The sequence below is a fragment of the Oncorhynchus nerka genome, linkage group LG7 (assembly GCF_034236695.1).
Source record: "Oncorhynchus nerka isolate Pitt River linkage group LG7, Oner_Uvic_2.0, whole genome shotgun sequence".
NCBI lineage: Eukaryota > Metazoa > Chordata > Actinopteri > Salmoniformes > Salmonidae > Oncorhynchus > Oncorhynchus nerka.
This window is the reverse complement of record NC_088402.1, coordinates 69,900,877-69,925,087: the sequence shown is the minus strand read 5'-3', so window position 1 is coordinate 69,925,087 and position 24,211 is coordinate 69,900,877. Positions and strand designations below refer to the sequence as shown.

Sequence of the window (24,211 nt, the reverse complement as noted above, 5' to 3'; positions counted from 1 at the left end):
AGCTGTGCACATGAAAATAAGGGCATCGCCAGCAGTCCTTCATAAAGTGGTCCGTAAACAGTACGTTGTCTTCTATCAGCACATGCCGTTACAGCCTCAATCATGACTGTGCATTACCGCATCCCTCTATAGTCTCACTGTACCAGTCTGCATATACATCTGCTGTGAGGAGAGACTAGTCTGCATAGGTTTACAGACGACTGCCTACACAATTATTCAGCAGAAACCATCCAGCACAAACCTGGACTGCCCTCTAGTGGCAGAATGGTGCTCACACAAGCGCTGAAGGTTGACCACCTGTTTCTGACCATGTTCAATATGAAAACGTTCTTTATTAACGTTGCAGACAGAAATACCAATAATAGAGCTGATGGGATTCCTTATTCTACCGTTCAGAGATGCATGTTTGTTATAAATAGCATATTTCGATCATCATGTCACCATCATCAAGGCTGTATCACATTCGGCCGAGATTGGGAATCCCATAGGGCAAAATTGGCCCGGGTTTGTCCGGGGTAGGCTGCCATTGTATATAATAATTTGTTCTTAACTGACTTGCCTAGTTAAATAAAGGTTATATAAAATAAATCAATTATAATAATCATGTCACAGAGAAGCACAAAGCACTCTTATTTCTGCATTTGCTCATCAATGATTCCCTTTAAAGAAGCAATCAGCAGTTGAAGCAATAAAGTGTACAGCACTGTTTCAGTAAAAAGCTGAGGGATGGGGTTGGAGAAATGTAACCACTCTTACATTAATAGACAGAGCTCTGGATGCAAGGACTAACCATCCATGATATAACATGTGTAGTTTAACCATGTTTTGAGGCTATATCGTGTTTGTTTACATTGACTTTGTTTTCAAACATTGGAGGAAAACAAGCTTATATTTTGGGTTCTGATGGGGTACAACAAATGAAGTATGCTCATAAGGCATTTACAAGTTATATTCTTCAAGAATCAATGGGTACATATTGTTAATTTTATAAGTAAAACAATTATGTAGCAACCGCAGATTACCCCTTTATCTGGTCCTCCTGCTCTAGGCCTGAACAGTGAAGGGAGGAAGTGCCTTAGGCTGGGCTCTCATTGGCACAGAGACAGACAGTGCCACGGCATACTGTCAGTTTGGCACGGACTCACTCATTCATTCCTGAAGCAACATGCACATCAAAGCTGCCCCACCTCTCAGGGAACGTTAGCCAAATTCCACAGAAAAAGTTTAACAAACCATACAACTCTATGCACAAGGACTACTTTGAACAATTTACACAACAAATTTCACAGAAACACATTTACTGGAAGAACTGTGCAGATGCAAAGTTTGGATACAGAATGACGGTCAAATCTCCCTCAGTTTTTTATGTGACCACGTTTTCCAAAAACGAAATATACACTCCGAGTTAAGATTCAAAGATGTCTGCAGAATGAATTGGATGTCAGCTACAGAAATGCATAATTCTGGATATGAATATCGTTCTCTTCATGGTGATGTATCCCGTAGGGCGGCAGGTAGCCTAGCGGTTAGAGCATTTGGCCTGTAACCGAAAGGTCGCTGGTTTGAATACCCAAGGTGTAAAATCTGTCGATGGGCCCTACAGCAAAGCACTTACCCCTAATTTGCTCCAGGGTCATCCCGATACTATGGCTGACCCTGTAAAACAATCCATTTCATTGCACTTATCTGGTGTATGTGGCAATTAAACTTATTTTAAAACACTATAACTAATTGGTAAGTTTACCTTTACTTGTTACTTCTTTTAACTTTTATTATCCTCTCTCCTCATGAGGGAGAGAAATTAGAAAATATATTAAAGATGTGGGTTTTTAGTAACAGAATTACAAGTTCCAAGGCAATGTTTCTTAAACTTTCTTAAACTAAATCATTTCTCCAAAACTAAATATGTGTTTATATTAGTTGGCAGGGGTCTTCAGTTCAATATTAATGTGTTTGATGTATTTCAAATAACTTTTTCTGGTAGATGTCGAAAGACCCCTTTTCCATATGTTGTACCAAAAGACACTCGCACATCTGAGCTATCTTTGTTGCAGGTTCATGGTCACAGTTGAACAAGATGAGAAAAAAATCAGAAGCCTGCACACTGCTCGTGATAATATCACTGGTCTTTAATAAGCTTTATACATCAGACTCAAGGTCTTCGTCAGAGCTTTTGTGAGTAAAAAAAAAGAGAAGAGCATCCTTATGTAGACATAGCTCCACCCACATCCGTACCATGCTTCGAATGGGTTTGGAGTCGATGGAGAATAAGTAAGTGTTACCAAATATAACAATGTGCATTTTATAAATATTCTACTAGTGTACATAAAACGTATTAAACATGTCCGTAAAACCACAATAAGGACATCGAACCACCAAGCAAGTTTTCAGAAATCATTGGGTATAACGCAAGAAAAAGGTCAGAGTAATTTGAAATGGGGGCATTCATTCATGTGTTAACTAACCTCCAAACGAGCTTCAATGCCATACAACACTCCTTCCATGGCCTCCAACTGCTCTTAAACGCTAGTAAAACCAAATGCATGCTTTTCAACCGTTCGCTGCCGGCACCTGCTCGCCCGACTAGCATCACCACCCTGGACGGTTCTGACCTAGAATATGTGGACAACTACAAATACCTAGGTGTCTGGCTAGACTGTAAACTCTCCTTCCAGACTCATATTAAACATCTCCAATCCAAAATCAAATCTAGAATCGGCTTTCTATTTCACAACAAAGCCTCCTTCACTCACGCCGCCAAACTTACCCTAGTAAAACTGACTATCCTACCGATCCTCGACTTCGGCGATGTCATCTACAAAATAACTTCCAATACTCTACTCAGCAAACTGGATGCAGTCTATCACAGCGCCATCTGTTTTGTTACCAAAGCCACTTATAGCACCCACCACTACGACCTGTATGCTCTAGTCGGCTGGCCCTCGCTACATATTCGTCGCCAGACCCACTGGCTCCAGGTCATCTGTAAGTCTATGCTAGGTAAAGCTCCGCCTTATCTCAGCTCACTGGTCACGATAACAACACCCACCCGTAGCACATGCTCCAACAGGTATATCTCACTGGTCACCCCCAAAGCCAACACCTCCTTTGGCCACCTTTCCTTCCAGTTCTCTGCTGCCAGTGACTGGAATGAATTACAAAAATCGCTGAAGCTGGAGAATTACATTTCCCTCACTAAACATCAGCTATCTGAGCAGCTAACCGATCACTGCAGCTGTACATAGTCCATCTGTAAATAGCCCACCCAATCTACCTACCTCATCCCCATATTATTTTTATCAATCCAGTGTTAATTAATTAAATTGTAATTACTATGGCCTATTTATTGCCTTCCTCCTCACGTCATTTGCACACACTGTATATAGACTTTCTTTTTTTCCTATTGAGTTATTGACTATATGCTTGTTTATTCCATGTGTAACTCTGTGTTGTTTGTGTCACACTGCTTTGCTTTATCTTGGCCAGGTCGCAGTTGTAAATGAGAACTTGTTCTCAACTAACTTACCTGGTTAAATAAATGTGAAAAAATAAAATAAAATAATTAATGTTCACATTTACAACATAACATACATAACATAGCATTTCGTCATTAAGACCTTTAGGAAAGAATGTCTGGAGGATGAACATCCCAAAACCTTCTCTTTTGCTCAGAGTATTATTTATATCACCTCCCCTGCCTGATATCTTAACTTTCTTCATGCCACAAAATCTAAAAATGCCCTCTTTTGGTTATTAAAATGTACTGCGATTGTATATTCCCTGTCGTTTATCCAGATTGAACTTTAATGTTCACTAATTCTCTGCTTGAAAGAACAAGAGGCTTTACCTACATAACACAGCCCACATGGACATTTAATCATGTAAATAACATGGGTGGTAGAGCACGTAATAATGTCATTCATTTGGAACCGTTTTCCTGTATGTGGGTGGCAGATATATTCACACTTCATCATGTTGTTACGCTGTGCGCAACCTCTGCATTTATAGCTACCATTCGGAAGAGGGCATAAAAGAGCCTGGCTAATTGGCATGGACCAATTTATTATTTATTTTTTTACCATATATTTGACCAGAAATCAAAGCCTTTGCTTATTCTACATTTTTAAGATGGAAAATGGCTGTATATATATGTCACAATGTAAACAATAATAATAATAGACTCTTAGCTTTCATTTGACACACAATTTGACATGCTTCTATGAACTTTGTACTCATGGGTCCTTTTACATGGAAATGCCCTAAAGTAAAATCAGTGGTGGAAAAAGTACCCAATTGTCCTACTTGAGTAAAAGTACAGATACCTTCATAGAAAATGACTCAAGTAAAAGTGAAAGTCACCCAGTAAAATACTACTTGAGTAAAAGTCTAAAAGTATTTGGTTTTAAATATACTTAAGTATTAAAAGTACATATAATTGCTAAAATATACTTATTAAGTATCAAAAGTAAAAGTACAAGTATAAATAATTTCAAATTCCTTATATTAAGCAAAGCAGACGGCCACATTTTCTTGTTTTAATTTTTAATTTTTATGGATAGCCAGGTACACACTCCAACACTCAGACACCATTTACAAACAAAGTATGTGTTTAGTGAGTCCGCCAGATCAGAGGCAGTAGGGATGACTAGGGATGTTCTCTTGAAAAGGTTGTGAATTAGACCATTTTCCTGTCGTGCTAAGAATTCTAAATGTAATTCGTACTTATCAGGTTCAGGGAAAATGTATGAAGTAAAAAAGTACATCATTTGCTTTAGGAATGTAGTGAAATAATAGTTGTCAAAAATATAAAAAGTAAAGTACAGATACCCAAAAAAACAACTTAAGTAGAACTTTAAAGTATTTTTACTTAAGTACTTTACACCACTAGATAAAATGGATTGAGTTGAATTATTATGGTAAAAGTTATTATGGTAAAGTTGTTGAGTTGGTGCCATTCAGGATAATGATCAATTGTGGCTGACTTTCATTTCTTCCGGTCTGTAAAACAAGATTTAAAAAAAATACAATTGTATACAATGCACTCCAGTTATGTATCAGCCAAGCCTACAAAGTGTTATATTGTCAGTGAATAGAACATTCAGAATTACTCACATTTTCATGTGGTTAGGGCAGGAGTCCATTTCCCTTCCAGGCCACATGTGATGGTGCCTGGTCCATCCATCACCATGCCCCTATCACAGACAAATGCCACAGAGTCACCAAACTTAAGAGACATTCTTGCTCCTCTTGTCAATTGAGCATTTAAATGACAACATACGTTTTCACTCTATTGTTTTTAAAGGGGATGAGCGGTTTGTTCCCTAACATTACACTCGGGGCCAAGTTCTCAACCCCTAAGGGGTGTTCCTAGTTTGCTAAAAAACATTGCAAAATAGTGCAGCTGGAGAAGCTATAGACTTGAAAAGGATTTGGAACCTTTGCACTCTGGAGGTGGATCACTCCATGTCCCATCTTTGGTACAGTAGATCTCTCTCGCTCCAATCAGTTTCCCTACGCGACATCGATAGCCAATCACAGTGCTGTACAAGTAAGGTGGTTCCAAATAGCCATTTGTTACTCCATTTACCACCGTAGGAGGTTCAGCACACTGCACAGCTGAAAGACACACATTTACATGATTTTACATGATTACATTACAACAATTTAGAAAATATTATGGTGACAGTATTGGAAGTTCAGGGATGTTATAAACTAAAACAATGATACCTAAAGCAATTTACCTATGACCCAGATACTGTGTGGTGCAATAGGGCGATTCGGTTCCACGCCAGCGAGAGCAGAAAATATTTTTGGTATCTCAGACTGTTCTGGCAAATCTCACATAAAAACTTCAATGGGAGGAAGGATGCTTGAAAAGCTTTTTCCATTTGTATCACAAACCATTTTTGAGAAAATCATGATGAAAGTGGACATTTAGGCCCTTTTTAGAGCTATACATGCCTCCTGTAAGGCCCTATGATCCGTGAACCGTACACAATACAGACAACATCTTGGTGTCATTATACTCCTTATAGTGTTCTCTAAAATATGGAGTATGTCTACATTCTGAAATACACATTCTCACATTAATTTATTCAACATTTTGCTTATTTGTAGACATATTGTTTGTAACAATATACTCTTCAAACATGTCAAATGTCTAGAATGGTCTCTCTCTGGTACTTTTAATGACATGACCCATTTTATACATTGAAATGTATATTATAGGTAATTAACCAATCACAGCCCTCCTTTCGGATTGCACATTCAGCAAGTCACCAGCAGAGGGAATTTCCCATTCACTGTGTTGATGGTGCTCATAAAATGTATCATACCTTCAGAATTAGCAGAGCGCCAACTCTGGAAATTGTATGTATATACTTGTACAGTATATATTGTTACAAATAATATGTCTTAAAATGAACAAAATCAAAAAGAGTAGTTTTGAAATATTAATATTTCAATGTTGAATAAATTAATGTGAAAAATAGTATAGTATAATGACACCAAGATGTTGTCTGTATTGTGTACGGTTCACGGATCATAGGGCCTTACAGGAGGCATGTATAGCTCTAAAAAGGGCCTAAATGTCCACTTTCATCATGATTTTCTCAAAATTACTTTGTGATACAAATGTAAAAAAACATGTCAAACATTCTTCCTCCCAATGAAGTTGCTATGTGAGAATTGGCAGGACAATCTGAGATACCAAAAATATTTCCCGCTCCCGCTGGTGTGGAACCGCCCAGTAGCCTATGTAAAACATGGATGTGACAGCCTACCTTCACAGACCGGAACACGCCCATCCCAGCCATCAGTCATGCAATTTCTTACATCCCGTCCAACCAGTTGATACCTGGTTAAAAAATGGGCACAAAAAGTGATTTAATCTGGCAATGCATAATTTTATTTGTACACTGTAACAATTATGAGGGTTAGGTAGCCTCGAGAGAAAATAGACATAGTAACAGAATACTTACCCCTCATTACAAACCCCTGTAGCTGTATCCCCAAACTGTACACCGGTATATATGAAATCACCATAAAAGATCTCTCCAGCAGATCCACATGATTTGCCTTTGGACAAGAAACTTTCACAATACATTTTTTGGGAAAGAACAAAATACACAAACCTTCACTCCCACAGAGTGATATAATGTAGACTAGCTATGAATCTGCTGCCACCTAATGGTTAAACAAGATAAGTGCAACCTCCTTAACACGCTACCTATGAGACAGAGCAGTTGCATTTTGTTGAATGTTCTTTGTGTACTATATACTGTGCATATACATTTAATATATTCTGAACATCATTAATACTTCTCCTTATGGGTTCTTACGTTCACATCTCAGAGTTACTGGCGTCCACTTCCCACCGACACAGGTACTATAGTAAGCGCCTCCTGCTCTCACGTGTCCCAGGGCACAACTGTAACGGACCCGTTCACCAGGACCAAAGTCTGTCTGTGTTATATAGCGGTCAGAAAGGTGTGCGTTGGGGAGGTACGGTGGCACTCTACATCTGCCTAAAGGAAAGGAAGATGGACCATTTTGACAAAAGATAGAAAGTACATCTAGTATAATACCAATGCATCATAACATGTATTATATTTTTCAATTATCAAAGAGAGAGATCTTGGATGGTGTTATGTTTACCATCAGGCTTGGAGCTTTGAGTTATATCAGAGGAATGACAGAGTGGGAGCTGGGGCTGCCACTGGCCATCTGGTCCACAGGTAAGCTGCTGGGCTCCAGTCAGGAGGAAACCCTCAGAGCAGGTGAAGGTCACTGAGTCTCCGACCCTGTACACTGAGTCAGCCTCACTCAGCTTCACACCGTTGGCCACAGAAGGATCAGGGCAGATCACTTCTGCTGGAACCACTTGTGGTTTACCTCCTACTAAAATGAGGACATTTAAAATGTTAGTGGTTTTGTTTAATTCATTGTTGCATCAATAATGACAATTGTTAATGTGGCTCATTTTGGAGATGCCTCCATGGAGACAATGAGCTTATGCTTTGGTTAAAAGCATTGCAGTACAATAGATAGGACATTAGCCATGCTGTAGTAGCCTAAAGAAATGTTTGTATATGTGATATTATCATGCTTTTGAGATAATGGGACAACTACGGACTGAATGTCCAAGGCCAACATGGTCAAGTCTCAACAGGAGTATCCTGGTGTGTGGTGCCTACAATCTCTTAGACAAGTACAGGGTCATGCCAGTCTGGTATTTCATACAGCAGGACCTACTACATTGATTAGGAGGTGTGTTATGTATCCTACTTAGAAAGGGATAGATCTTATTGCTGCATATTACTGTAAGATTGGTCATTGAATGTAGCACACCTTCACAAGTGGGAATCTCTCCACTCCAGCCAGACTCTTTACACATTCTGTATTCCATCCCCTTCAGTGTGAACCTGTTCCAATATCACAGAGAGGATGAAAACAAATCTCAGGCTATAGGCCTATTTCATTACATTCAAGACACTTCCCACTGGGCACGGATGTCAGTTCAATGTCTAGTTTTTAGAACATTTGGTTGAGTTTTCAACTAATGTGAATTCAACGTGAAAACAACAAAAAATGTCACTACTTCATTTAGTTTAAAAGTTAGGTGAAAAAAAAGATTAAATGCCCTTCTAGATGACTTTTTGCAAATCCAATCAGTTTTCCACGTTGATTCAATGTCATCACATAGATGTTTTGGGTTAAAATGATGTGGAAAACACATTGATCGAGTCTGTTTTTGTCCAGTGGGTTACTTACCCCTCATTGCACACTGCATATGCCTTGTCCCTGAGCGAAGCCCCTGTGTAATCATAGTGTCCATTGAACAACTCCCCAGCAGATCCACACGTTTTCTCTAAGGAGAGGACACATTAAAAAACAGCAGAGCAGTCAGGGAACGAATCCGGGGTGGATGCGCCAAACTCAACATAAAGACTCAGAGAGAGGTGTTAAGACAGCGACACTGCAGCCCTCAACGACTGAAGAGAATATACATTCAACTTCCCAAATTTTCTCTCTTTGCAACCAGCATAGTGTCAAATGATAGCTCCTTGCCACAAAAGTCTCATCCCACACATCACAGACTCAGACAGAGACACTTATCATAACTATAATGATATGATGACATGACATTCATTGAACCAGTGTTATGCACAACAACAATACACTGAGCTAAATGCTTAGCTGTAGCCTATTACTTACTTTCACACTTCATGGATAACATTGTCCATTTTCCAGCTTCACACATGATAGAACGACTGCCTTTGTACTGAGTGTAGCCCTCAACACATCTGTAGAGGACTTTAGCTCCTTCGCTGAATATGTTTTTCTGTCTCAGGTATTTGGCCCTGACTTCCATGTGTGGAAAGGACGGCGGCGTACCACATTTCGATGGAACTTCAGCTGTTTACAAACAAATGAGCCACACCAGAGAGGTAAAGAAGAATCAGAATCAATCAAGAGTTAGCTAACGTTGTTAAAAAATTTTTTTTTTTTAAATAACTATTGACTTTCTGCTTCATTAAGAAATAAACTTCGATGTGTTTTTGGTTGTTGAGACAATTACACCATGTCCATTCCAAGCTTATCTTTCTAAAAAAAAAATTACAAAGTTATTTCAATATATTTAGGCAAGTTAGCTGGTTAACTCATTTATCCTGCTTTGTAGTACTCATCAACAGAGGCAATTTCAATCATTGCATTAATACCGATTAATAACAATTCTAGAAATTACATTGTCGGTGTTACAGTGGTCTGTGCAATGTCATGTTTACGAATATAATAATCTTACCTGAGGGATGTATGGCAATTGATAAAAAGAACATGATTTTATATCCCAGATTCATCATTTCATCCACGTTTATTGTGCATTCGGATCTGTAGGCCTACCCGTTGAAATGTTATTGTGCTTAATAAAATACTATCTAGAGTAGGCTGTATTATATAGTTGGAGGGTGGAGTAGACATGTAAGTAGGCTTATTTCTATTCAGATGTTTATTTACGTCAGCTACTTAGGCTTTACTCACGGGGCGTGTTCGTTTTGCATGGCCTGGTGCCCCGGGTGGGTGGAGTTTGCACATTTTAGACCATTCCATTGGCCTTAAGTGAAATCTCCACCCAACTGGGTCACTGGGCCATGCTAAACAAACTGGTCCATTAGTAAGCTACATTGTTTAGCCTACAACCTGTGTTTTCCCACTGATATTTGTGGACTAAGATACACTCCAAAATAGGAGTGAGTCAAAGTTGATATGTTTTACATATCAAATTTCATCCTGAAATCTGTTAAGATAAGTGTGGAAAGCTCTATGGCCCATTTCCCTTTGGGTACAAATCGAAGGGCCAAATACATAGGACCAAGATTGAAAAAAAAAGCTTGACAGAACATGATTTGTTTACACTAGCATTGTCCGCCTCTTCACTGATTTCCCCTCCACTCCTGATCATCCAATTTCACCCACATTTCTGCTCTAGCCTGGATTCATGTTGCAGAGCAGATCCACAGAGAGAAACACTCCCATTTTAGTAAGATTATACAATTCTAACTTCTGCACACAAAATGCAGTGAGGCAAGATCATGCCACTGAATATGTAGTGGGAGCACTAGTTTACCACACCCTCTGTTCTGTACATGCTTTGGACAGACAAAATATGTTTCCTATGATGGTAGTTAAACTGGCAGGGCAACCCAGTTTCCACCCAACCCAGTTCCCATACAACTTCTTATTATCAAAACATAACTAATAAAAGTCTAGCTTGTTAACTTGTTTACTGTCCCCAACTGTATTTGTATAAAACTTAACTACACTGATCAAAAATATAAACACAACATGTAAAGGGTTGGTCCCATGTTTCATGACCTGAAATAAATTATCCCAGAAATGTTCCAAATGCACAAAAACCTTACTTCTCTCAAATGTTGCGCAAAAATGTGTTTACATCCCGGTTAGTGAGCATTTCTCCTTTGCCAAAATAACCCATCCACCTGACAGGTGTGGCATATAAAGAAACTGATTAAACAGCATGATCTTTACACAGGTGCACCTTGTACTGGGAACAATAAAAAGGCCACAATGCCAAAGATGTTTCAAGTTTTGAGGGAGCATGCAATTGCCATGCCGACAGCAGGAATGTCCACCAGAGCTGTTGCCAGATAATTGTTAATTTTTCTACCATACGCTGCCTCCAACGTCATTTTTGTGAATTTGTGAATATGTCCAACTGGCCTCACACCCCAAGACCACGTGGAACCACGCCAGCCCAGGACCTCCAGAGCTGGCTTCTTCACCTGCGGGATGGCTGATGAAACTGTGTTTGCACAACTGAAGAATTTCTGCACAAACTGTCAGAAATCATCTCAGGGAAGTTGATCTGCGAGCTTGTCGTCCTCACCGGTGTCTTGACCTGACTGAAATTCGGCATCGTAAACGACTCGTTGGCAAACGCTCACCTTCGATGGCCACTGGCACGCTGGAGAAGTGTACTCTTAAGATTAATCCTGGTTTCAACTGTACAAGGTAGATGGCATTGTGTTGTGTGGGTGAGCGGTTTTCTGATGTCAATGTTGTGAACAGAGTGCCCCATGGTGGCGGTAAGGTAATGGTATGGGCAGGCATAAGCTACGGACAACGAACACAATGGCATTTTATCTATGGCAAATTGAACGCACAGCAATACCGTGACCAGATCCTGAGGCCCATTGTCGTGCCATTCATCCACTGCCATCACTGTGACCGGATCCTGAGGCCCATTGTCGTGCCATTCATCCACTGCCATCACTGTGACCAGATCCGGAGGCCCATTGTCGTGCCATTCATCCACTGCCATCACCTCATCTTTCAGCATGATAATGCACAGACCCATGTCGCAAGGACCTGTACACCATTCCTGGAAGCTGAAACTGTCCCAGTTCTTCCATGGCCTTTATACTCACCAGACATGTCACCCATTGAGCATGTCTGGGATGCTCTGGATCAAAGTGTACAACAACATGTTCCAGTCCTTGCCAATATCCAGCAACTTCGCACAGCCATTAGAGGAATGGGACAAAATTCCACATGCCACAATCAACAGCCTGATCAACTCTATGTGAAGGAGATGTCGCGCTGCATGAGGTAAATGGTGGCCACACCAGATACTGACTGGTTTTCTGATCTACGCCCCTACCCTTTAACATTTAAAAAACATTTTTTTTAAAGGCATCTGTGACCAACAGATCCATATCTGTACTCCCAGTCATGTGAAATCCATAGATTAGGGCCTAAATAATTTATTTTAATGGACTGATTTCCTTATATGAACTGTAACTCAGTAAAATCTTTGTTGCGTTTATATTTTTGTTCAGTGTATTTGTGTAGACTAGCCATGTTATCAACATTTGATTACTGATGAACCACTCATCCAAGGACAGGATGCCTATAGGCGGAGTACTGATTTATTTTGGTCCTCGGTCTGTCATTGGTTTATAGCAGGGGTGTCAAACTAATTCCATGGATGGCCTAGTGTCTGCTGACTTTTGTTTTTTTCCTTTCAATTAAGACCTAGACAACCAGGTGAGGAGAGTTCCTTACTAATTAGTGACCTTAATTCATCAATCAAGTACAAGGGAGGAGCGAAAACCCACAGACACTCGGCCCTCCATGGAATGAGTTTGACACATTTATATAAAGCACCATTTAAGTTCCCTACACATCAGAAAACCCAACAATTTATTATTTCTATTCCAACTATAGTTCAGAATTGTCCTAATTTACAAATACAGTAATACAAGTTTCTATATGACTCATAAGGTTTCATTACAATGTCTCCACACCTTAAAGTGTTGTTGGTTTAGGTAAATGGTTGCCTCGAGTGTAGTACAATGCAGTCTTGCGAAAGATGCCCACTGATACACAAACAAGGCTGTGAAAGCGGTAATGCGTGGCAAGGACATTACTGTTTCCAATAACAGAAATGAAAAATATATATATATAGTCAAAGGAGGCACGCCTGCTGACTGAACCAAATAAATACTTCCTGTGAGAATAATGTACTGTATGCTTCAGTAGTTCATGCTATACACAGACACTGAAGTTTCAGATGGTAGTATAACAATGAACCAACCCATTTCCCCTATGACACACCAGTCTGGAAACATTTGAACATCCCCAATCCCCTGCTGCCACCTTCCCTTTACGTCTTTCAGACACTTATTGTATTAGCCCTCTTTCACAGATACTGTAGGTCAAATATGAGAAGATTGAGTCATCTCGGTTATTATTCCCAGGAAGTCACTCCCAGTCTTTCCCCATAGCCAGGGTTCTGCCACAGGCTTGCCCTGGCTTGAGAGAGACAGGGAGTTGTAGTGGAAACATCTAAACAGGATGACACCTCCCAATGAGCTCAATACATCTGGCCACATTATGTACCAGAGAACCAAGTCAAGTCAAACTGCCATGAGCAAGACGTTCTGACAGAGTACAACATAATTTCTTCAATAATTTACACTTACATCAGATAATTCTAGTGATCTAAAAATATCTTACAGCATCATACCATTATATCATTCAGTATGTTGTAGTCTTACAGGCTACTGACTGACTGCCTACTTATATAATAACATTGTCTTGTAACAGACACAAAAGTAATGTTGCTAAACACCGGCACAGAAGCACTTTAGAGCAGCATTGAATTTAACATGATCAATGTGGCAGTAATAAACCAGGTGCACATGGTTGGACACAATCAGTGAACTGTAAGTATGAAAGTACCCATCTTCGATTACGCTGTGCTTTTTCAAATGTCAGTATAGCACATTTAAGAATAAATATTCCAAAATGTTGATGGCATGGCATGTTGACTAACTACAGTAGTACTGTCTAAAAAATATTTGCCCCCTTAAATCATGTTGCCATTTTAGCTGAGGACATGCAATTGATACATTGATAATGCAAAGACATGGGTGTTTCATAACATGGCCATGAATATGTGACAGAATTGCAGTGTGAAATGTGAACTCTATACACACACAGTAATGTAACATGTAAAAGTAACATGTGACTAACTAATAACATTAACTCTTAAGCCAACATGTTAAATCCTGTATGGTGGTCTTTCAGCATTTGTACTCTCACTGAGGAAACAAGGCTGGTCAAGTATAAGAATGTTCAAAAGAGATGATATTCAACTATCCAATTAAAGGGGTACATATACTGAACAAAAATATAAAAAGACAACATGTAAAAGTGTTGGTCCTATGTTTCATGAGCTTAAATAAAAGATCCCAGAAATGTTCCATACGCACAAAAATACATTTCTCAAATGATGTAAACAAATTTATGCACATCTCTGTTAGTGAGCATTTCTCATTTGCCAAGACAATCCATCCACCTGACGGGTGTGGCATGTCAAGAAGCTGATTAAACAGCATGCTCATTACACAGGTGCACCTTGTGCTGGGGACAACAAAAGATCACTCAAATGTGCAGTTGTGTCACACAACACAATGCCACATATGTCTCAAGTTGAGGGAGTGTGCAATTGGCATGCTGATTGCAGGAATGCCCACCAGAACTGTTGCCAGAGAATTTAATGTTAATTTCTGAGGACTATTTCTGTCTGTAATAAAGCCCTTTTGTGAGGAAAAGCTCATTCTGATTGGCTGGGCCTGGCTCCCAAGTGGGTGGGCTTATGCCCTTCCCAGGCCCCAATGGCTGTGACCTTGCCCAGTCATGTCAAATCCATAGATTAGGGCCTAATTTATTTAAATTTACTAATTTCCTTATATGAGCTGTAACTCAGTTAAACCTTTAAAATTGTTGCATGTTGCATTTAGATTTTTGTTCAGAATATATTATTCATAAGATCTTAAGTAATTGTTTATAAACTACATTGTAGAATTAAAGGATAAAACAGTGTTTGTAGTCAGTGCTTTGTTTTTTTATAAATTTTTCAGTGTGGCAACCCTCTCCATTAGTTACAGTGTAAATTAAATACATTGTAATAGACAAATCACTGAATGTCTCAAATCTACTGAGACAAATAATCTCAAGGATGTCCTCTATTCAACATTCTAAAGTTCTGTTCACAATAAATTAAACGTTGACTGTTGATAAGTGTGTGTGCGCAAGGTCATGTTTGTCTCAAATCATATCGCTCTTCACCCACACACACCATCTATCTAACAGATGGCAACAGAAATGGAGCTGTAGAACAAATTCTGGCCACTACAACAACCACATTCCATACCTAATTTGCTGCTAAGACAGTGTGCTTGAACTCCTGCTTGACAATCAAATTGGTAAGGCTGGCATGGTATGAAGCAAGCCTGAGCAGACAGATGGTACCTGGGTTCAAATACTATTTGAAATAATTAAAAATAATTTAGCTGGGCTTTATAGCGCTTGCCTGTTGCAATGGAATCAGTGGAAAAGTCCCCAAAGTGCAAACACTACCCACCTGGCACTCCAGGCAAGCTAAAGCAAACACTACCCACCTGGCACTCCAGGCAAGCTAAAGCAAACACTACCCACCTGGCACTCCAGGCAAGCTAAAACAAACACTACCCACCTGGCACTCCAGGCAAGCTAAAACAAACACTACCCACCTGGCACTCCAGGCAAGCTAAAGCAAACACTACCCACCTGGCACTCCAGGCAAGCTAAAGCGAACACTAAAGGTATTTAACAAGATTTCTAAATTGTATTTGAACCCAGATCTGATGGCAGCGAAAATGTGGGGGAGTGGAGACACCCTTCTCAGTCCTCTTCAACTGTGGACAGCATCTTCTGCATCTCCTGGGCTGAAGCAGTTGAGATACTCCTTTAAGAGGCAGAAGGAGAGGGAAACAGAGTGTTACATCCATGCAAAGCTGTGCCAAGGCTAGGGGCCATCCTCATAGTTTGTTTTGACTGGCCTCTGCTACACTTGAGCTCAGACAGAGGAGGGTGAGGTCAATCACAAGACACAGCTTACTCTGTTTTTATAATAAGCTGTTTTTAGAAATGATCAACTTTAATGAGGCAAATGGGGAAACTAAAACTGCAGATTAAAAAAATAAAAATAATTTTAACCCTAAAAGCACCAATAGGGGTAAATGGTGAGGTCCTTCTGATCCTTCTGAAAATGTTAGGGCTTTGTCAAGCAACTAGTTACAGACAACAACAAAAAACTATTTAGCATAATTTACATGTTAAAAAAAGATGAATGAAAAATATATTTTGTATAGTAGTGGTGTGCGGCGAAACTAAAAATGTGGACTCAATAGTAAACTTTGTGACAAAAGCATCACATTTAGCACAGAAGTAGATGTATGTATCCTGAAATTAGTCGTGGCCAAAAGTTTTGAGAATGACACAAATATTAATTTCCACAAAGTTTGTTGCTTCAGTGTCTTTGGATATTTTTGTCAGATGTTACTATGGAATACTGAAGTGTAATTACAAGCCTTTCACAAGTGTCAAAGGCTTTTATTGACAATTACATGAAGTTGATGCAAAGAGTCAATATTTGCAGTGTTGACCCTTCTTTTTCAAGACCTCTGCAATCCACCCTGGCATGCTGTCAATTAACTTCTGGGCCACATCCTGACTGATGGCAGCCTAGTCTTGCAGAATCAATGCTTGGAGTTAGTCAGAATTTGTGGGTTTTTGTTTGTCCACCTGCCTCTTGAGGATTGACCACAAGTTCTCAATGGGATTAAGGTCTGGGGAGTTTCCTGGCCATGGACCCAAAATATCGATGTTTTGTTCTCCGAGCCACTTAGTTATCACTTTTGACTTATGGCAAGGTGCTCCATCATGCTGGAAAAGGCATTGTTCGTCACCAAACTGTTCCTGGATGGTTGGGGGAAGTTGCTCTCGGAGGATGTGTTGGTACCATTCTTTATTCATGGCTGTGTTCTTAGGCAAAATTGTGAGTGAGCCCACTCCCTTGGCTGAGAAGCAACCCCACACATGAATGGTCTCAGAATGGTTTACTGTTGGCATGACACAGGACTGATGGTAGCGCTCATATTGTCTTCTCCGGACAAGCTTTTTTCCGGATGCCCCAAACAATCGGAAATGGGATTCATCAGAGAAAATGACTTTGCCCCAGTCCTCAGCAGTCCAATCCCTGTACCTTTTGCAGAATAACAGTCTGTCCCTGCTGTTTTTCCTGGAGAGAAGTGGCTTCTTTGCTGCTCTTGACACCAGGCCATCCTCCAAAAGTGTTCGCCTCACTGTGCGTGCAGATGCACTCACACCAGCCTGCTGCCATTCCTGAGCAAGCTCAACTTTAGAAGACGGTCCTGGCGCTTGTTGGACTTTCTTGGGCGCCCTGAAGCCTTCTTCACAACAATTGAACCGCTCTCCTTGAAGTTCTTAATGATCCGATAAATGGTTGATTTAGATGCAATCTTGCTGGCAGCAATATCCTTGCCTGTGAAGCCCTTTTTGTGCAAAGCAATGATGACGGCACGTGTTTCCTTGCAGGTAACCATGATTGACAGAGGAAGAACAATGATTCCAATCACCTCCCTCCCTTTGAAGCTTCCAGTCTGTTATTCGAACTCAATCAGCATGACAGAGTGAACTCCAGCCTTGTCCTCGTAAACACTCACACCTGTGTTAAAGAGAGAATCACTGACATGATGTCAGCTGGTCCTTTTGTGGCAGGGCTGAAATGCAGTGGAATTGTTTTTTTGGGGGGGATTCAGTTCATTTGCATGGCGAAGGGGGAATTTGCAATTAATTGCAATTCATCTGATCACTCTTCATAACATTCTGGAGTATATGCAAATTGCCATCATACAAACTGAGGCAGCAGACTTTGTAAAAATTAATATTTGTGTCATTCTCAAAACTTTGACCACGACTGTACGGGCCTTCAGAAAGTATTCATACACCTTGACTTTGTCCACATTTTGTGTTACAGCAGGAATTCAAAATGAATTAAATCTATTTTTTCTCTCACCCATTTACACACAATACCCCATAATGCCAAACGAAAACACGTTGCATTTTTTTTTAGAAAAAATGTAATCTATAAATATCTAATTTGCATAAGTATTCACATCCCTGAGTCAATACATGTTAGAATCATCTTTGGCAGTGATTAAAGCGGAGTCTTTCAGGCTAAGTTTAAGAGCTTTCCAAACCTAGATTGTGCAACAGTTACCCATTATTCTTTGCAAACTTCTTCAAGGATTGTCCAATTTGTTGTTGATCATTGCCAGACAACCATTTTCAAGTATATTTAAGTCAAAACTGTTACTAGGCCACTCAGGAACATTCACCATCTTATTGGTACTGTAATCAACTCCAGTGCAGACTTGGCCTTGTGTTTAGGTTAAAGTCCTGCTGAAAGGTGTATTCATCTCCCGGTGTCTGGTGGAAAGCAGACTGAACCAGGTTTTCCTCTAAGACTTTGCCTGTGCTTAGCTCCATTCTGTTTATTTTTTACCCTGAAAACCCAGTCCTAAACAATTACAAGCATACCCATAACATGATGCAGCCACCACTACGCTTGAAAATATGGAGAGTGGTACTCAGTAATGTGTTGTATTAATTTTTTGCTGTATTACTTTAGTGCCTTGTTACAAACAGGATGCATGTTTTGCAATATTTTTAGTCTGTACAGGCTTCCTTTTTTCCCACTGTCAATTAAGCGTCCTTCCTAACTCCAGCATCTGAGTTAGGAAGGACACCTGTATCTTTGTAATGACTGGGTGTATTGATACAACATCCAAAGTGTAATAAGTTCATGCTCAAAGGGATATTCAGTGTCTGCTTTTCAAAAATGTGTACCCATCTACCAATAGGTGCCTTTCTTTTCGAGGCATTGGAATACCTCCCTGGTCTTTGTGGTTAAACCTGTGTTTGAAATTCACTGTTCGACTGAGGGACCTTAAAGATAATTGTATGTGTGGGGTACAGAGATGAGGTAGTCATTCAAAAATCATGCCAACCACTATTATTGCACACAGAGTGAGTCCATACAACATATTACATGACTAGTTAAGCAAATTTCTACTCTTGGAACTTATAAAAAAGGGGTTGAATACCTATAGACTCAAGACATTTCAGCTTTTCAATTTGAATGAATTTGTAAAAAAGAAAAACATAATTCCACTCTGACATTATGGGGATATTGTGAGCTGGCAAGTAGCAAAAAAATATATAATTTAATCAATTTTTAGAGAATCTTGTTTCTCATGGTCTGAGTGTCCTTTAGGTGCCTTTTGGCAAACTCCAAGTGGGCTGTCATGTGCCTTTTACTGAGGAGTGGCTTCCGTCTGGGCCCGATTGGTGGAATGCTGCAGAGATGGGAGAACCTTCCAGAAGGACAACCATCTCCACAGAGGAACTCTAGTGCCCCGTCAAGAGTGACCATCGGGTTCTTGGTCACCTCCCTGACCAAAGCCCTTCTCCCCCTGCTCAGGTTGGCCAGCTCTAGACCTGATATAGACAGTGTGTTCTTTTCCAAATCATGTCCAATCAATTATAAATACCACAGGTGGGCTCTAATCAAGTTGAAGAAACATCTGAATGATTATCAATGGAAACAGGACCCACCTGAGCTCAATTGAGTATCATAGCAAAGGGTCTGAATACTTATGTACATTTTTATTTTTACTCGCTTTGTCATTATGGGGTATTGTATGTAGACTTTATTTAATCAATTTTAGAATAAGGCTGTAACGTAACAAAATATGGAAAAAGTCAAGGGGTCTGAGTACTTTCTTAATGCTTTCTAAAAGGCTGATGGCATCGGCGCCCACATTGCCCATATTCGTGGCCATCTTAGCTTCTAAGTATCACAGAAATACAACACTTTGAATGAATAACAGACAAAATGTTCATAACATGTGGCTATGGATGAAATGCATCAAATTAACAACTTAAATTAAAAATATATATTTTGAAACATTAAACTTGTGTGGGACAAATTGTGTGGGAAAGTCCCGCATTTTGGCCCTTTGTTCCACGTCCCCCAACCAAACAATCATGTCCCGCATTTTATTAACAAATTCAAACACCACTAATTTAGAAAAAAAGGTTGATTTGTCCCGTATTTCAGTCACACATTCCAACCTGTCTCTTGCAGTCATGTTGCGCTTACATATACAATTGAAGTGGGAAGTTTACATACACTTAGGTTGGAGTCATTTAAACGTGTTTTTCAACCACTCCACAAAATTCTTGTTAACAAACTATAGATTTGGCAATTCAGTTAGGACATCTACTTTGTGCATGACAAGTAATATTTCCAACAAATGTTTACAGACATTATTTCCCTGTATCACAATTCCAGTGGGTCAGAGGTTTACATACACGAAGTTGACTGTGCCTTTAAACAGCTTGGAAAATTCCAGAAAGTTATGTCATGGCTTTAGGAGCTTCCGATAGGCTAATTGACATGATTTGAGTCAATTGGAGGTGTACCTGTGGATGCATTTCAAGGCCTACCTTCAAACTCGGTGCCTCTTTGCTTGACATTATGGGAAAATCAAAAGAAATCAGCCAAGACCTCAGAAAATAAATAATAAACCTCCACAAGTCTGGTTCATCCTTTGAAGCAATTTCCAAATGCCTGAAGGTACCACGTTCATCTGCAAAAACCAATAATACGCAAGTATAAACATCATGGGACCACGCAGCCATCATACCGCTCAGGAAGGAGACGCGTTCTGTCTCCTAGAGATGAACGTACTTTGGTGCGAAAAGTGCAAATCAATTCCAGAACAACAGCAAAGGACCTTGTGAAGATGCTGGAGGAAACAAGTACAAAAGTATCTATATCCACAGTAAAATGAGTCCTATATCGACATAACCTGAAAGGCCGCTCAGCAAGGAAGAAGCCACTGCTCCAAAACCGCCATAAAAAAGGGGTGGCAGCATCATGTTGTGGGGGTGCTTTACTGCAGGAGGGACTGGTGCACTTCACAAAAGAGATGGCATCATGAGGAGGAAAATTATGTGGATATATTGAAGCAACATCTCTAGACATCAGTCAGGAAGTTAAAGCTTGGTCGCCAATGGGTCTTCCAAATGGGCAATGACCCCAAGCATACTTCCAAAGTTGTGGCAAAATGGCTTAAGGACAACAAAGTCAAGCTATTGGAGTGGTCATCACAAAGCCCTGACCTCAATCCTTTAGAACATTTGTGGGCAGAACTGAAAAAGCGTGTGCGAGCAAGGAGGCCTACAAACCGGACTCAGTTACACCAGCTCTGTCTGGAGGAATGGGCCAAAATTCACCCAACTTATTGTGGGAAGCTTGTGGAGGCTACCCAACACGTTTGACCCAAGTTAAACAATTTAAAGGTAATGCAACCAAATACTAATTGAGTGTATGTAAACTTCTGACCCACTGGGAATGTGATTAAAGAAATAAAAGCTGAAATAAATCACTATTATTCTGACATTTCACATTCTTACAATAAAATGGTGATCCTAACTGACCTAAGACAGGGAATTTTTACTAGAATTAAATGTCAGGAATTGTGAAAGTGAGTTTAAATATATTTGGCCAAGATGTATGTCAACTTCTGACTTCAACTGTATATATAATAAGGATGTTGTACTGGAGATGTTAAACACTTCTCCAATCATTACTAAGATCTGATATTCTGCACAGAGCAAGACGAGACATAGGCCTATCGTCAACCAATTACATTTCTCAAATACTTTCCAGCAAAATTCGAGCTAAACTTGGAGAGGACAGTTGCCTAACTACTTACAAAAATGTTGCTTCTGACGAAGTGCTACAAAAGTAAGTAAATAGCCGTGTTAGACTGAAATAAGGCAATTTTATCTAACTTGTGAGGCTCTACATGCTCATTAGTTGCTCATTTAACATATTTGCTGTATAGCCCCTTTGGAAAATGTAAATGTATTGTTGAAAATGTGAAGACAATTTTTTTTTTTTTTTATGTGAATCACAACAGCATTGCCCCCAGTTTGGGAATATCTGCTCAAGTAGAATTCACTCTTCTCCTACTCAGGTGTTTTAACAGTTGATAATCATATAAAATTGACATGCTGTACCAAAATGAACGAATGGCAGGTGTCAACACAATCGCGCATTAGATGACACATTCAGAGTACTACATTTCACATACTATAAAAACCTTCTTTTTTTTTTTTTGCATACTATTTAGTACGCTAGTATGGGTATTCAGAAACACCCAGTGTCTTGGAAGATCACAATGATGAATTAGTATTCTACATAACCAAATTTAACAGCATAGTATAATGTTACTGTTTTAGGATGGTTAGCTGAATAGACAAACAAATATATATACACACTACTGTTCGAAAGTTTGGGGTCACTGAGAAATGTCTTTGTTTTTCTGTGAAGGGAGTAGCACACGGCGTTGTATGAGATCTCAGTTTCTTGGCAATTCCTCGCATGGAATAGCCTTCATTTCTCAGAACAATAATAGTGACAAGTTTCTGAGAGTGAGTTATTTGTTTCTGGCCATTTTGAGCCTGTAATCCAACCCATAAAATGCTGATGCTCCAGATACTCAACTAGTCTAAAGGTGGCCAGTTGTATTGCTTCTTGATTCAGCACAACAGTTTTCAGCTGTGCTAACATAATTGTGAAAGGGTTTTCTAATGATCAATTAGCCTTTTAAAATGGATTATCTAACACAGCGTGCCATTGGAACACAGGAGTGAAGGTTGCTGATAATGGGCCTCCTACGCCTATGTAGATATTCCATTAAAAAAATCTGCCGTTTCGAGCGTCATTTACAACATTAACAATGTCTACACTGCATTTATGATCAATTTGATGTTATTTTAATGGACAATTTTGTTTTGCTTTTCTTTCAAAAACAAGGACATTTCTAGGTGACCCCAAACTTTTGAACGACAGTGTATATTGTGGACAAAATACAAAGGCATTTGCCACTATGCAGAATATGCTTGTATTGAAACTAAATAAAGGAAGAATATATAGTTTGTTAACACAATCGGCTCTAATTTGCTAACATAAAAAATATTTGAAAATCAAATGAAGGGTTTACAGGTGTAGTTTGGACATTTAATCTGTAAAATTCTGCCAACATTTTTTATTCATGTAGTCGCCCCTCCCCCGCGAATTTCGGCAAAATCCTGCTGTTGGTCACCCTAAATTGTACAATAAATGTGTGATAATAAATAAATATCTGGTTATTTGGGGGAATTTGAATGTTTTACTGCTTGAAAGACAGTGTCTCTTTGCAATCATTACCAATTTGGGGTCAATAATAATAACCTCCGTTGGCGCCCCTTAAGCAAAAAATATGTTGGGTGTTTTTAGGGTTAAAAGGTAGAGTCAGTGATGCACATGGAGAGCAGAATCGGGCCGACTTCCGCAACAACTAAGACTGCGAAGCGTGAGGCAAAATTGTTTTGGTCCTGTAGCTATTGCCATGCAGCAGCGTGAAGCACACCCGTGCAGATACTCTGAGTGCATCATAGTCTTGCATTGTGCTCTCCTGCAGTAACTGACGTTTATCCTACTGCTTGTGGAAAGGTCATATCACTGAGTCTCAGTTGAAGGACATAAGTAACATCATAAACATATTTAAAAGAGCGAGACATTCATACAGAAAGACAACACTAACTTGGCTTTGTGCCAACTCTGCTCCCTCAGGGTCCTCAAAGGACTGCATGCTGGGTAGAAAGGGGGCCAGGGGCCGTCGAGATTGAGGTAGGTTGCCAGTGCTGTAGAGGCGCGGTCGCTTCACCTGGTCGTGACTGGACAGCGGGGTGAAACTGTTCCTCCGTAGGAATGTGGCAGGAACGACGTCATTACGGACTTTATCCTGGTGAGACAAGATTAAGGAAAGAGAATCAGAAATGAGAGAAATATTCGTATTTTTCACTGTGTGTGTGTGTGTGTGTGTGTGTGCGCGCGCGTGTGTGCACATGCCTTGCTTGCTACACTTCTTGTGAAAATAATCCAGCTGGAACAAACAGAAGATTGAAGGAGCTTTGCGGTTCCTTTCCCAGACATGTTATTCTTCCTCCATTTAACAGGGCTATTCTCAGGAAAAGGCAGTGTGGTCATTTTTATGAGTGTGACGCCCACACCACCAGGGACATCTGGTTAACACACTGTACTGGGGACAGCACTGAGGTCTGTTCACACCAGAACTACAATCCCATCAGAAAATATTCATACCCCTTGACTTATTCCACATTTTGCTGTGTTACAATTAAACATGGATTAAAGATATGTTTT

At 39.8% G+C, this 24,211-nt stretch overlaps 2 protein-coding genes across 6 annotated transcripts in view; both read right to left on the bottom strand.

Annotated features, from left to right (window-relative positions):
* Nucleotides 1–4,525: 4,525 nt before the first annotated feature.
* LOC115132283 (complement receptor type 2-like) lies at nt 4,526–12,342 on the bottom strand. 2 transcript variants are annotated; one of them, XM_029664755.2, is made up of 11 exons: nt 9,806–12,342; nt 9,217–9,417; nt 8,773–8,869; nt 8,350–8,423; nt 7,657–7,899; nt 7,341–7,526; nt 6,981–7,077; nt 6,783–6,856; nt 5,437–5,616; nt 5,113–5,192; nt 4,526–4,998 (listed from the first exon to the last, which is right to left on the bottom strand). In XM_029664755.2, the coding sequence occupies exons 1-10, from the start codon at nt 9,861–9,863 to the stop codon at nt 5,182–5,184; spliced, it is 1,221 nt and encodes a 406-aa protein (XP_029520615.2). In that variant the 5' UTR covers nt 9,864–12,342; the 3' UTR covers nt 4,526–4,998; nt 5,113–5,181. The 2 variants fall into 2 exon arrangements, with proteins under 2 accessions (XP_029520615.2, XP_029520617.2); XM_029664757.2 differs by having other exon boundaries at nt 7,657–7,896.
* Nucleotides 12,343–12,435: 93 nt separating this feature from the next.
* Nucleotides 12,436–24,211, bottom strand: part of LOC115132281 (6-phosphofructo-2-kinase/fructose-2,6-bisphosphatase 2-like) — a 33,214-nt gene continuing 21,438 nt past the window's right edge. For 3 of the 4 annotated variants that reach the window (XM_029664749.2, XM_029664751.2, XM_029664752.2), the window contains 2 exons: nt 23,592–23,792; nt 14,911–15,814 (listed from right to left, as the gene is read on the bottom strand). In XM_029664749.2, coding sequence (XP_029520609.1) covers nt 15,761–15,814; nt 23,592–23,792 — 255 coding nt within the window. In that variant the 3' untranslated portion in view covers nt 14,911–15,760. Of the gene's footprint in view, nt 15,815–23,591; nt 23,793–24,211 lie in introns of all 4 variants that reach the window. The other variant, XM_029664753.2, reaches the window with a different exon arrangement.

Bases quoted from the DNA above. Each gene is read 5' to 3' on its own strand.
- LOC115132283 (XM_029664755.2), bottom strand. From the start codon at position 9,863: ATGATGAATCTGGGATATAAAATCATGTTCTTTTTATCAATTGCCATA. The intron at 7,900-8,349 runs GTGTGCTACATT...TCCTCATTTTAG, and splicing joins AGAGATTCCCACTTGTGAAG to TAGGAGGTAAACCACAAGTG. The intron at 7,078-7,340 runs GTAAGAACCCAT...TCTTGTCCAAAG, and splicing joins AGTAACTCTGAGATGTGAAC to GCAAATCATGTGGATCTGCT.